The sequence below is a fragment of the Brassica oleracea genome, chromosome C5 (genome assembly GCF_000695525.1).
Source record: "Brassica oleracea var. oleracea cultivar TO1000 chromosome C5, BOL, whole genome shotgun sequence".
In the NCBI taxonomy this organism is placed as follows: Eukaryota; Viridiplantae; Streptophyta; class Magnoliopsida; order Brassicales; family Brassicaceae; genus Brassica; species Brassica oleracea.
This window is the reverse complement of record NC_027752.1, coordinates 34,979,119-34,993,490: the sequence shown is the minus strand read 5'-3', so window position 1 is coordinate 34,993,490 and position 14,372 is coordinate 34,979,119. Positions and strand designations below refer to the sequence as shown.

The following is a 14,372-nucleotide window of genomic DNA, read 5'->3' as shown; positions in this document are numbered from 1 at the left end:
ATTCATTTATTTCTTGATTTAAATTTGGCTATTTTCTATTTCAGTCGGTTCCAAAGAAGAAGGGACGTTTGGTCGGTTTGGGTCGTCGCACCCGGTCGGTTCCTCCTTCTTCTGCACCACCGCCCTTTGTTGATCCAGAAGTACTTACGGCTCAGTTGAAGGACAAAGATGATCGTATATCTTTGTTGGAGACCCAGATGGCGGCTCAACAGGCGGGCTATGAGGCACAGAGGAGGCTGAACCAGCAAATGATGGAGATGATGCAGAGGATGTACCCGAACGAGGTGTTCCCGAACGTGCAAGACCCGTAGTTTTTTTTTTTCAAAAACTCGGAATGTTTTATTTTTATTTGTACAACTTTGAATATTATCTAATATGTTTTCAATTTTAATTTTAATTTTATATTTTCTAATTTAAATTTCAAAAATTTTATTATTTTTAGAAAAATTAATTTTTTTTTGAAATTCCGAGGAATTTAACCCTTGGAAATTTCCGAGGAACATTTCCTCGGAATATACCGAGGGACTTCTTCCTCGGAATATACCAAGGGACTCATTTCTCGGAATATTCCGAGGGTTCATTTCCTCGGAATATTCCGAGGGTTCATTTCCTCGGAATATTCTGAGGGTTCATTTCCTCGGAATATTCCGAGGGTTCATTTCCTCGGAAATTCCCGGTGAAAATTCTGAGGAACATTTCCTGGGAACTTCCGAGGATTGGACCATCGGAAAGTCCATCGAAATATCCCGAGGAAGTTCTCCCTCGGTATATTCCGAGGAGCTTTCCGACGAACTGGTGGTCCTCGGAGTTTTCTCGGAAATTCGTTTCCTCGGAATTCCGTCGGAAATTTCCGAGGGATTTCTGAGGAAAAATGAATTTCCGAGGAGTTATTTCCGAGGACTTGTTTTGTCGGTATGTCGTCGGAATAACGTTATTCCGACGACATACCGACGATTTTTTCCCTCGGTATGTCGCGGTTTTCTTGTAGTGGGACCACCAAGAATGAACCTCGAGCTTAGACACGATCGCGACCCGAGCTGGCTGGGACGCGAGCTGGCCTGGAACGCGAATGGATTGAGGTTGGAGACGCGAGCTGCTTCTATCGGATCGTGAGTTGTCCTTGATGTAGGATGGAGCTTAGTTCGTCTAGGATCAGGAACGCCTTGGGGCTGGATCTGATCAGGTGGACACGAGCTGGAACGGAGTCGCGAACGGATTAGGGTTCGTCGGTATCGTCGGGTTCGGATTAGGGTTCCAAAGCACATCGGCGCGCACTGTATCTGTGCGTGAGGGCGAGTCGGTGGTCAGATCGACAAGCGGTTTGTACTGACTGATTTGTCTCGGCCAAGGCTTCGATTTGATATCTTGATCGTTTTCTGGGTCCTCACAGTTTGGGAGAACGGTCTCTTCGAAGTTCCGATGCAGATTCCTTTTCATTTAGGGTTTTAGGGTTTTAGGGTCTTAGCGATTTGGTTTTAGGCTCAGTGTGTTAGAGGCTATCATGATGATAACTTGTTATAAAAGTAATGAAAAAGTCTATCTTTATTCATAACATAGAGGTTCTTTATATAGGAGATTACACCGTCATACATAGATGGAAAGATTACAAATCATAATCTTTTGGTGTTATGAGCCATCCACAATCTAGTTCTTAACATTCAATTGATAGTTATGTTGGTATTTTCATTATTCTTAACTTTCTAAAAGTCTTAGATTGCATTTTGTACTTATCATTTACATATTTTATTTGCTTCTCTTCTAATACGATACTTGGGATTCGCTTTCCTCCTAACGTCCCACTTTATATACAAAATTAGCTAAACGAATTATGTCATTTTATCGGTACATAGGTTAATAAAGTATGTTTGAGAACATAGAATCAACGAAAACCTACCTATGGGGTTCTATTGAATTTGCGACGCGTATTAACTAATAACTTTATTGTCCTTAATAACGTGTTTGGTTCTCATTAGTGGGGAAGATTTGGCATTTTGAAGTATTTGACAAACACTTTTGCTACCTTGAAATCCTTGCACATGGCTGTTTCAGGATAAACGAACTGGTTGCAAATCTGAGCCCTTTCCATGAAAACATGGTCTTTGTTACGTTTCTTGAGTGTACTCATAACGGAACCGGTTCTTCCCGTTTCTCCTCGACAAAAGGTTTCCACTTTGTCATGATTACTGGTATTTTATTCTTGAGGGAGATGTAATTCAAAAACTGGAAAGATTCAGCTTTCCTTATTTGTTTCTTACATCATCTTTTATTCATGTCATTTGAATAAGCCTAGTTAATAAGCACACAAACTAGTTTAACTTGATTTTTGAAAGACTCTTTACTCTTACTAGAAGTTGTGAAGCTAGAAGATACACATGGCAGGTTGTTTTCTTGTCATTAAACTCATGTGTTGCTGAGATTCCACTATGGCTTCTTTTTATTCAGGTCATGTAACTTGTTTTAGATGATTAAATGAGCCGAGTTAAACCATACATTAGATTTGGTTGAGGATCTGCCTTGATCTGGATGTGTTTTAAATGATACGCACAATCACAATACATATTCTTCAAAGAGGCAATAGATGTGTTAACATCGTTTCCTATGAGGATTGAAGAAGGAACAAAATTTGTAGATGCAAAGTTTTGTTTTATGTGAGCGGCCTTATGGTTAGATGAGTTCTTGACATGTTTGGAAGTCCAAGCCCTGACTGGAAACGAAACAAATATTCGTTATCTGGTTCCTCTGTTTTGGATGTTAAGAGAAAAGGAAAAAAAAAATCAGATCAAAATTCTACCACAAAAGCAATATCCATTTTATAATTTAAAAAAACATGTGAACTTTTTAGCTTCAAATTAAATTCTTAAACCATATTTGAGAAGGAAAAGGAGTTTTATATGCCTCTTTCTGACGCATAAATAGTAACCTAACTTATTTGTCTCTATAAAAGATTACTGTGCAAGTTAAAGAAAACCCTAATCTTTTTTTTTTTTTGCTTGAAACAATGACAAGAATCTCTGATCTTTCGCAAGATTTGATAGAGGAGATACTCTCTAGAGTCCCATTAGCATCTAAGGTGAGATCCACTTGCAAACAATGGAACAGTTTATATAAAGATGAAAGTTTTACCAAGAAGCACCGTGGTAAAGCAGCTAGCGATACTATGGTGATCATGGTGTGTAATTCTAGGCCTTGTCTAGTGAGCGTCAAACTCCAGGGAGTCCATAACCAAAAATATGGCTTAGTTGAGCTATCTTCAAAGCTAATAGGTAAACTGAATCGAATCAAGGTATCTGAAGTCTATCATTGAGATGGCTTATTGTTATGCCTTCCCCCAAAAAGTATGGTGAAGCCTGATCCCGTCGTATGGAACCCGTATTTGGGACAAGTCAGGTTGATCAAACCCAGCAAAAAATTATACATCAGTTATAAGTATTGTATGGGATACGACAACAAGAACAACCACAAAATCTTGAGGAGGTTGTTTTATCAAGGTACTGTTGAGTATGAAATATACGATTTTAAATCTGATTCATGGAGAGTTCTTGATGTGACTTGTAACTGGATTATACATCATTATCGCCAGGGCTTCTCTTTGAAAGGAAATACTTACTTTGTCGCTCAAGGAAGAGAAGAAGGGTTGAGAGAATCTTTAATCTGTTTTGATTTACAAGTGAGAGATTCAGACATTGTCTTGATCTGGAATCTAACTACAGTAAGGGAGACTCTGTGATTCTATCTTCTGTTGGTGAAGAGCAGCTTGCAGTGTTATTTCACCGCGTGGATACATATGAGATTGAGATACGGATTACTACAAAGATTGAGGCCGATGATGTGACATGGACAAGTTTCTTGAAAATTGATGTGGAGCCGTTCGAGTCCAGTGGAATGTTTTGGAAGTTTCTTCGGTATGGGATTTTCTACGTCGACGAGAAAAACAAAGCGGCATTGAGTTGTGATTATCACTTCAGCAGAGCTTACGTGATTGGAGAGGATAATTACTTCAAAGTAGTTTCTCTAGGAGAATCTACAGGTTCGCCAGTTGTGTGCTCTTATGTTCCTAGTTCGATGCAGATTCAGAAAGGTCAAGTACATGCAGGAGCCAAAAGGAAAGTACGGGATTATTAGTCATTGTCTGTGTGTAGTTAACAAGACTTAAACATTGTTATGCTGATTTGAAATTAAACTTGATTATTGTCGAATGATTCTTGCTCTCTTGTAGAAGATACATACAAGTAGTACATTTTTAATGTGCAAAAAGACTTTGATATCTTTTTTTTTTTTGTCAGCAACATAAACATACTCATGTAGCGCCGCATCTATATGAACCGATAAAAAATAGTTGTTTCCTTGCACTACGTACGAGACTGTCCGCCCTTGATTTCTGTGTGAATAATCTCTGAGCTGTTGAAACTTCTCTTTAAAAATGTTATATCTTCCAAATAACTTGCAAAGGCTGGCCACTCCTCTAGTTCTGAAACCATCTTCACCAAATGTAAACAATCCATTGCAAATGTAACCGAACTGTCTGAGATTCCTCATGCATGCCCATATGAGAGCCTTTATCTCCGAATGTAGTGGCAACTGACTCGCTCTTGTATTTATTGCTCCCATTAATCCATCAAAACCTTCCAAAGTACTGTACCATCCTTGCCCTAAAAATATATCCTGATTTTTCCAAGATCTATCCGTAAAACACCATCTACCTGGTATAGTCGGTACTATCGATGGTACGGGTAATTGAGTATGGCTGACTCCCTGAATAGGAGAGTTTTGTGCTTCTGCCCAGAGTAACAATTCTGTTTCTGCCAATTTGAGAGTATCTCTCGGATCCATATCCAAATTACTAAATACTTTATTATTTCTTCCTTTTCACATATACCATAAAATCTATGCAAAGTGATGATCTTCCATTTCCGGGGAGACTCTCCAAAATAAATGATCCATATTTGTAAACAGTGATTGAGTGGGAAAGATATCTAGATTTGTTGGGATTCGTGAAAGTGCCCAGACCTGGATCGCCTGTGGGCATTCAAAGAAAACATGATTTATGGACTCCTCAGGAGCTCCACACCGGACGCAAATTGTATCCCCTTGCATTCCTCTAGACCTCAATTTTTTCTTAACCGCTATGCATCTTGTCAGCAGTTGCCATAAAAATAGTTTTAACTTATGTAGGCAGCGTACTTTCCAGCAGAAAGCCTTCAGCGAGGTGACCGAAGGACCATACGCGGGTGATATTCTTTCTCCATCCATACACTCACTCCACTTGATATCCAGATTTGACCGTGTATCTCCCATTGTTTGTAAAATGCCATCCATCCCGATCCTCTGTATGAAATCGACCTAAAGGGATACTTTCAATACATCTTGCGGGTCTACAAGAGTCTGAATAACCTGTAAATTCCGTGTTCTCGATGTTTCATCGATGAGAGAATCCACTGTTAGTTCCGGGTAAAGATTGTGTTGATTTTTATTTGCTGGTCTTGGGCGAGTGGATGGAATCCAAGGATCATTCCGTACTGAGATAGATGATCCCATTCCCACCCTTTTGATTAGTCTTTTGCTAACCAGAGATCTAACAGAGACAATAATGTGCTAGCCATAGGAAGATGAGTACGATCTAATGGATTCCAGGGGTGATGCATTCCTGAAATACCTCCCTTTGAATACACGAGAAAATAATGTATTCGGTTTATTTATTAATCTCCAAAATTGTTTATTTATTAATCTCCAAAATTGTTTCCAAAGCATAGCTGTATTAAAATCCGTGAAATCTTTGAATCCCAGACCTTCATTATTAATCTCCAAAAAGATTTTGATATCTGCCAAGCCTTATATGTCTTTTTGTTATATATGTTTAGCTCATGTGTTATTGAGATCCAATTGCTGGGTGTTATTTCCAACAATTCTTGTCATCCTAATCTAGACTCTAGTGAGCCTTCAAGGTGAAACAACAATTACTAAATTGATAGTTTCATATGCATTTTTGTTGTTGTTAGCTAGCTCATGTGGTTGCCTGTATTGGAAGTTAAAAACAGAGCAAGAATTCCCCCAGATTAGAACTACAAATATATATTAGGCTTCAGATTCAGTTCCAGTATATCCGGGTTTCATATTTGATCTAAACTAGAGATATATTAGTATTTTGTATATTTTAAACTATTTAATTTATCTATTTTTGGATATTTTCAAGTATTTTAGAGTTCCGATTATGTTTAAATATTATAGATGTTAGATTTAAAAATAATTAATATACTTAGATATATAATTTTAATATTTAATATATAATTACAATCTCACTATATAAACGAAATATAATTGTAATATTTAATATATAATATATAAACGAAATATTCAATTTTAAGTCTGATTCATGGAGGGTTCTTCATCTCACTCCTGACTGGATTATACCATATAAGGGTCAAGGAGGCTTGTCTTTGAAAGCAAATACTTACTTTGTTGCTCGGGAAAGGCTGGGAATGAGAGAATATGTAATCAGTTTTGATTTTACAAGTGAGAGATTTAGACATTGCCTTGATCTGGAATCTAACTACAGTAATGGAGAAACTGTGATTCTATCTGCTGTTAGAGAAGAGCAGCTTGCAGTGTTATTTTACCGCGTGGATACAAATGCGATTGAGATACGGAGTCGTGGAGAAATTTCTTAAAAGTTGATATGAAGCCGTTCATGCTCAGGGGAATGTTCTCGATGTCTCCTCCGTGTAGGAGTTTCTTCGTGGGCGAGGAAAAGAAAGTGGCATTGATTTGTGATAATCACTTCAGCAGAGCTTACATGATTGGAGAGGATAATTACTTCAAAATAGTTTCTCAAGGAAAAACTACACATTGGCCGGTTGTGTGCTCTTATGTTCCGAGTTTGGTGCAGATTCGGAAAGGTCCAGTACATGCACGAGGCAAAAGGAAAGTACGGGACTATTAGTCATTGTCTCTGTGTAGTTAACAAGACTTAAACATTGTTTTGCTGATTTGAAACTAAACTTGATTATTGTCGAATGATTCTTGCTCTCTTGTAGAAAATACATACAAGTAGTACATTTTTAAAAAAATGTGCAAAAAGAATTTGATATCTGCCAAGCCTTATATGTCTTTTTCTTATATATATTTAGCTCATGTGTTATTGAGATCCAATTGCTGGGTGTTATTTCTGGCAATTCTTGTCATCCTAATCTAGACTCAAGTGAGCCTTCAAGGTGCAACACCATTACTAAATTGATAGTTTCATATGCATTTTTGTTGTTGTTGTTGTTGTTGTTGTTATCTAGCTCACGTAGTTGCTTGTATTGGAAGTCAAAAACAAACATTATTGGGTCATCGTGGTTGCCTCTATTGGAAGTTAAAAACAGAGCAAGAATTTCCCGGATATGGACAAACAACTTCCCTTCTTTTTTTTTTATTGGATCAAAATTTCCTTCTTTTCTTATATATGCCACATCTAGCAAGAACTACAAATATATATATCTTAGACTGAAAATTGGGTATCCGTGTAGATTCGATTTGAGTTTATTCATGTTTCAGATATATTAATATATTTGGATATTTTTAAATATTTACTTTTATTATTTTTGAATACTTCAAAGTATTTAGGACAATTCCAGTTTTTTAAATACATGACAATTCTGATTATCTTTAAATATTATGGATATTAAATCTAAAATTAAGGAATATATTTAAATATATATTTATAATTCAGATATTTTTTTTTGGTTATCTGAAATATTTGGGTTCAAATCGAGTTGAATCCTATTTTTTTAGATACTAAAATTGTAGACCTGTTTAGATATTTTACTAAATTTAATTTGAGTATTTTACCCAATTCTAATATATATAGACAATCCAATTATATCAGATAGGATGTCGCATATTCTTTCACACTATATCAATTGCTTAGTGAAGAAGTAGAGAAAAATGACTATTGAAAAAGACAAAAAGTGTATTAACTCTTTAAGTTTTAGATTTTTTTGTACATTGGAAAGTTTTAGAATTAAAAGAAACAAATATTATTCGCGATCTGGTTCCTTTTTTTGAAAGCCAAATCAAGAATTGTATCACATAAGCAATTCCCATTTCTTAATATTAAAAAACATATAACTTTTTTTACCTAAGATTAACCTTTTTTTATAGAAAAAATTACTAGAATGTTATAGAAAAATTGATTTATGACTAGAGTGTTTTACATCTTTTTTAAATTACTAGAATGTTTGTATACCTCTAATAAATGACAATAAGAACTTTTGGTTAGTTTTTTTAATTGAAATTATTTTAAAATATTAAATCCACATCATTAATTAATTATCCACATCACCAATAGAGAATAATCAATTGTCTCTTTAATTACATAAACGTTGAAAAAAAAATAGAACTACACGTACAACTTCGTCGAAGAACTAAAGGAACCCTAACCGCCGCTTCTCTGAAATCGTCGTCGACATTGTGTTTACTCCCTCTTCCTCGATCTAATTCTCTGTCTTGTTTTCTCCGATATCGTCTTCCCCGAAATCGCCTTCCCCGAAATCGTCGTCTCCAATCGTTTCTACGAAATATTCTTCGCTGCAATCGTCCGAAATCATCTTCTCTGCTGCGTTTTTCGAGTTTGTGGCTGATTTTTAATTTATGTTGTGACTGAGTTACTTTTCTTTTACGGCTGGTTTATATATGCAGTTATGGGTTGAGTTACTTCCCGCCAATCTCTGAAAACCTAGCTATAAGAAGTGTGTATTCCGAGGAGAAAAGACAAATACATTCCAAAAAACACCTGAATTAGCATTTGTGGGATGTATTTATTTAAGTTTATTTGTGATTTGATACTCATATTTGGATAATCTAAGTTTTTTCAGTTCTGAGTGAAAGAGAAGATTGAACAAGAAGAGAATGGAAGAGACGGAAAGAAGTGACGGATTCAGCAGAGACGACACAGAAGAGTTCAATGAAGCTTGGATACATGGACGAGTTATAACCGGAATGGTGCAGAAAACATGTATTTTTGGTTTTCTATGTAAGAAACATAACTCACCCATGTATTTTGTGTTTAACTTATGCTATGTTTACACTACCCAGCCGTATTGTTTATATATCTCAGCCGTATCGTTTACATAACTCAATCATTCCTCAAACATACCCTAAATTCAGAAAATGTTTAGATAACTCAGCCGTATTGTTTAGATAACTTAGCCGTATCGTTAATATAAATCAGCCATACCTCAAACATACCCTAAAATCGGAAAACTGAATTCAAGTACTTTAACAAGTTATATTGAAGATCATCTCATCAATATCAAGTGAATATAAATCAACTGAATGTGTATAGTTTCCTGAATTTCAAGATGAGACTTTAACTTGATCTTGAGATATATGTTCTCTTACAATCACTTATACAATTCTTACTTACAAGACTCTAACTTTAATCTTTTCTTAAATATAAACCTTAAATCATAAACTATAGAATTATAAAGTTATAAAGTTTATCTTTGAACATTAAATCCAATATATTTTATTATTATTTAAAGTTTAAGATTTAGGTTTATAGTTTAGAGTTAACTCAAATTTTAATCATTTAAAAAAAATCTTTACTTTAAAATTCCATTTTAAATTTTGATTTAAACCTGTAACTACATTCTTTAACTTTAAGAAATTTTTACAACAAATTGAAAAGAACTAAAATTACAAATTATATTGCCTTTTTCATGACCATTGATTGATTTTAGTCTAAGGGTTCAATATTTTCAATATAAAATTATAATATTTTATAATGTTTTAAAATTTAAAATACAAATATTAAATATAAAATTATAAGTTAAATATTTTCAAAACATTTATCTCAAACCATATCTATTTCGAACCTTTAACCCTAAACCCTAAACCACATACTTTGACCTATACCATAAAACATTAAACTTCAAACTTTTAAAAATAATAATTAATCATCTACCATAAATTCTAACTACAAATTTTAAAACTCTAATATTTTTGTTATTTAAAAATATAATCTTAAATCTTAAATCAAAACCCAAAACACTATATACCAAACCCTAAACTCACTCAGTTATATACCCTAAACTTTAAACTTCATATTTAAACCACACATCAAAAAATCAACATATAATCATAAAATCCAATTTTTAAAATTTAAAGCTTTATCAAAAATACAATTTAATATAAAATATAATTTTAACCATCAAAACTAAAACATTAACTATTGATTGTTTTAATCTAAGGGCTACAAATCTATCTTGTGGTTATCTTTTAACTTCTTTCTTATTGGTTAGATTTTTTAGTACAAGGATTAAAATTCTTGACCATTGATTAGTTTTGATCTAATGGTCTAAAATGCATTTTTTTTTCACTTTCTCTCTTCTATTTGACGTCTCCTTCTCCTCTTCTATTTCCTTCGGGAGTTCTTTACAGTTTCAGATCTTCTTCATCTCTCTCACTTTTTGTCTTGTAAAAAAGAGAGATTCATACATTATCATTCATTTCTTATGCCTTAGTATATTTGGTTTGTAAATCTTAGATGTGAGAGAAGAAGAAACGTCAAAGAAGAAAAGAAAATTGTCGGAGAAGTAGAAAAAGTGTCGAAGAAAACTGGTTTTCGCCGTCGTCATGGATATTGAGCTCGTCGCCATCTATACTTGCCGACGTCAGCCTTGTTTCCATTTCTCAGATCGATCTTTGCCGGTCTTCGTCTTCACCGTAGTCGCCACTACCACAGCTTGTCACCGCACTGGTCACCTCTCTCCCTCTTTCAATCTCTCTCGCTCTTTCTCTGTGTTTTGAATTTGTTCTTGTTACTGGAAGGTGGATAAAGCAGAGGAGCTTGATGGTGGAGGAGGTAACAAAACGGTTGTATGGCTTGAAGACGTCGGAGCTCTCGTGGTAACGGGACTGCAGTGGCGAAGGAAGAAGACAATAATGACCTCCCGGCTCTCGTGATATGGAAGAAACACACGGTGGTTTAGTTAGGTTTAGATTTTGTCGACAAGGCTGCAAGCATTTTTGTTTCTAGGTTTTAGATTAGGGTTGGTTTATAATTAAACCCAGCCGTAACGTATGCATAACTCAGCTGTAAGTGTGCATAATTTAGCCGTAACGTATCTGATGGTATCAGCCAGTCGTAACGTTCCTATAACTCAGCCGTCAAGTGTAATATGTTTTACGACGTTTCGTATTTTGGGCGGAAAAAAATCATTTCTTCAACTCTGAACACAATATTAAAACTTTAATATTTTCTTAAATTTGAACCTCAAACCCTAAACTATAAAAGTATAAAGTTATAAAAATTATAAATTTTATCTTTTGAACACAATATTAAAACTTTATTTTTTTCTTAAATTTGAACCTCAAACCAAAAACTATAGAACTATAAAGTTATAAAAATTATAAACTCAGTCGTAATGTATGCATAACTCAGCCGTAATTTGATTATAACTTAGCCTTAACGTATGCATAACTCAGCTATAAAGTATGTATAACTCAGCCGTAACATATCTGAATGGTATAACCCAGCCGTAACATTCCTATAACTCAGCCGTCAAGTGTAATTTGTTTCGTGACGTTTCGTACTTTGGGCGGGAACAAACTCATTCTTTCAAGTCTGGACACAATATTACAACTTTAATTTTTTCTTAAATTTTAACCTCAAACCATAAACTATAAAGTTATAAAAATTATAAAGTTAATCATTTGAAAACAATATTAAAACTTTAATCTTTTCTTAAATTTGAACTTCAAACCCTAAACTATAAAACTATAAAGTTATCAAAATTATAAACTCAGCCGTAACGTATGCATAACTCAGACGTAACGTATGGATAATTCAGCCATAACGTATGTGTTGGAGACTCACTGTATGAACTAAATTTATCATATTCAGATGACGCACCATCTGAGGCATCAAACATATAAAATCAGCTTTCAAGTTCATCATCTTCTTCGTCTTCTCTCAATTTCTTAATTTTTTTATTCAACTCTCTCCTTTTCTTACAATTCACAGTACTTAGCTTCTTCATCTCTCTCTTTGAGTCTTTCTTCTTCTGCAAGACGATGAATCCAATGAGAGAGGGAGCAGCAGGATATAGGACCGCCATACATTACACTGGAGGAGAGGAAGCTTCTTCTTTAACCGATCATCATCGAAAACGACGACGGTTGTAGTTGATCTGTCTCAGATTTTCAAGTTTCAAAAAAATCTACGTTTTTAGACCCAGTTGAGGAAACAATAATTGCCAGATCCATAAGATCTCAGAGAAAGATAAAGAATAAGTTGAAGAAGATAGATAAAGAAGATGAAGAATAAAGAATAACATAGACCATTATTTTACTATCGTAACATTAGTGATGACATGGCAAATCCGAATTGATGACATGGCGGATAACATGGAAAATCGTTTAGTCAGCCACCAAACGAATATATAACTCAGCCTAAATAAATCAGCCCTCATGTGCAATGTAAGTCAGCCGAAACATGGATACTATTTCAGTAATTAATCTTTTGCTAATAAATCAGCTGTAATTAGGATGAAAAATCATAAGTCAGCCTTATCGTCAAATAAATCAACAGTCAAACAAATGATATTCTAGTAATTAATCTTTCGCTAATAAGTCAGTCGTAAATAAGCTGAGTTTACTGTTAATCCATCCAATTACAGCTGATTAAATATAACCCAGCCGTAACAACATCCCATAAGTCGGCCGTAAATTCAATAACTCAGCCAGTCGATTTTCATTAACTCAGCCGTGGAAACATAACTCAGTCGTGTCTTAACTACAACTCAGCCAAATTTTCCAGAAATCAAACCGCCGATGTATAAGTCAGCCGTAACTTGTGTACGTAAGTCAACCGTTATCCCATAAATCAGCCACATTTCTGTAAATCAGCCGTAACTAACGGCTGATTTATGTTCTTAAGTCTGTCATTTTCTCTTAAGTCAGCCGCGTTGTTTAATTCAGCCACCACGTAGCAATAACTCAGCCATAACAACATATATAGCGCTTTACTGCTGACTTAATGAAAACACAGAACCGAATTCCTACGTGGCGCCGGGTTTTTGATTACGTGGCATTAAAAAGTAATGACATTCTTGTAAATACATTTTTTTCATAACGTAAAAAAAAAGGCACGCTTGGTATAAAAAAATGGTAGTAATAAAAAAAAGATTTGTATGGTTCTAGTCAATTGTCCTAAAATATGTAACATTTGAGTAAACTTCCCTTTTTTATAAGCAATATATATAATTATCATCAGCGAACTAACAAGATGGGTTTCATTTTTGAAAGTCTAGTAAAAAGATTACTGGTAAGTTTTCTAAGAAAAACCTAATTCTCTTTTTGCTTGAAACAATGACAAGAATCTCGGATCTTTCACAAGATTTGATAGAGGAGATACTCTCTAGGGTTCCGTTAACTTCTCAGCGAGCGCCTACATCCACTTGCAAACAATGGAACGGTTTTTATAAAGATGAAAGTTTTACAAAGAAGCACCGTGGTAAAGCAGCTCACGATACCATGGAGATCATGGTGTATGATTCCAGGGTTCGTTTAGTGAGGGTCGATCTCCAGGGAGACCTTAAGAGAAAACAAGGCTTAGTTGAGCTATCCAAAAAGCTAATAGGTCAACTTAACCATATCATGGTATCTGATGATGATGGATTATTGTTATCCCTTCCCAAAAACGGTATGGTGAAGTCTGATCCCGTGGTATGGAACCCGTATTTGGGACAAGTTAGGTGGATCAAACCCATAAAACAATTGACCATCTCGGGTAGGTATAGGTATTGTATGGGATACAGCAACAAGAACAACCACAAAATCTTGAGGTTTTTGTAGCATTACAATGGTACTACTGTTGAGCATGAAATATTCAATTTTAAATCTGATTCATGGAGGGTTCTTCATCTCACTGCTGACTGGATTATACCGGATCATCCCCAGGGCTTGTCTTTAAGGAAATTAGAGATGAGACCATCTTTAATCTGTTTTGATTTTACAAGTCAGAGATTTAGACGTTGTCTTGATCTGGATGCTAACTCTCGTAGTGGAGACTCTGTGATTCTATCTGTTGTTAGAGAAGAACAGCTTGCAGTGTTATTTTACAGGGACGCTGTGATTCTATCTACTGTAGGAGAAGAACGGCTTGCAGTCACTACAAGAAAACAGCGGCATACTGAGGAAAAAAATCGACGACATACCGACGAAAAAAGTCCTCGGAAATAACTCCTCGGAAATTCACCTTCCCTCGGAAATCCCTCGGAAATTTCCGACGGAATTCCGAGGAAACCCTATTTCCTCGAAAATCGTCGGTATGTTCCTCGGAAATCCCTCGGAAATTACAAACGGAATTCCGAGGAAACCCTATTTCCTCG

General features: G+C 35.2%; 2 protein-coding genes across 2 annotated transcripts; both read left to right on the top strand.

Moving 5' to 3' along the window:
- The first annotated feature begins 3,337 nt into the window (after window positions 1-3,337).
- On the top strand, window positions 3,338-10,944 carry LOC106345105 (putative F-box protein At3g19560). Its single transcript, XM_013784364.1, has 3 exons — window positions 3,338-3,633; window positions 3,711-4,083; window positions 10,810-10,944. Exons 1-3 carry the CDS (start codon window positions 3,338-3,340, stop codon window positions 10,942-10,944), a joined length of 804 nt encoding a protein of 267 aa, XP_013639818.1.
- Window positions 10,945-13,350: 2,406 nt separating this feature from the next.
- LOC106345104 (putative F-box protein At5g51000) lies at window positions 13,351-13,836 on the top strand. The gene has a single exon (XM_013784363.1). It carries the CDS (start codon window positions 13,351-13,353, stop codon window positions 13,834-13,836), a length of 486 nt encoding a protein of 161 aa, XP_013639817.1.
- The last annotated feature ends 536 nt before the right edge of the window (window positions 13,837-14,372 follow it).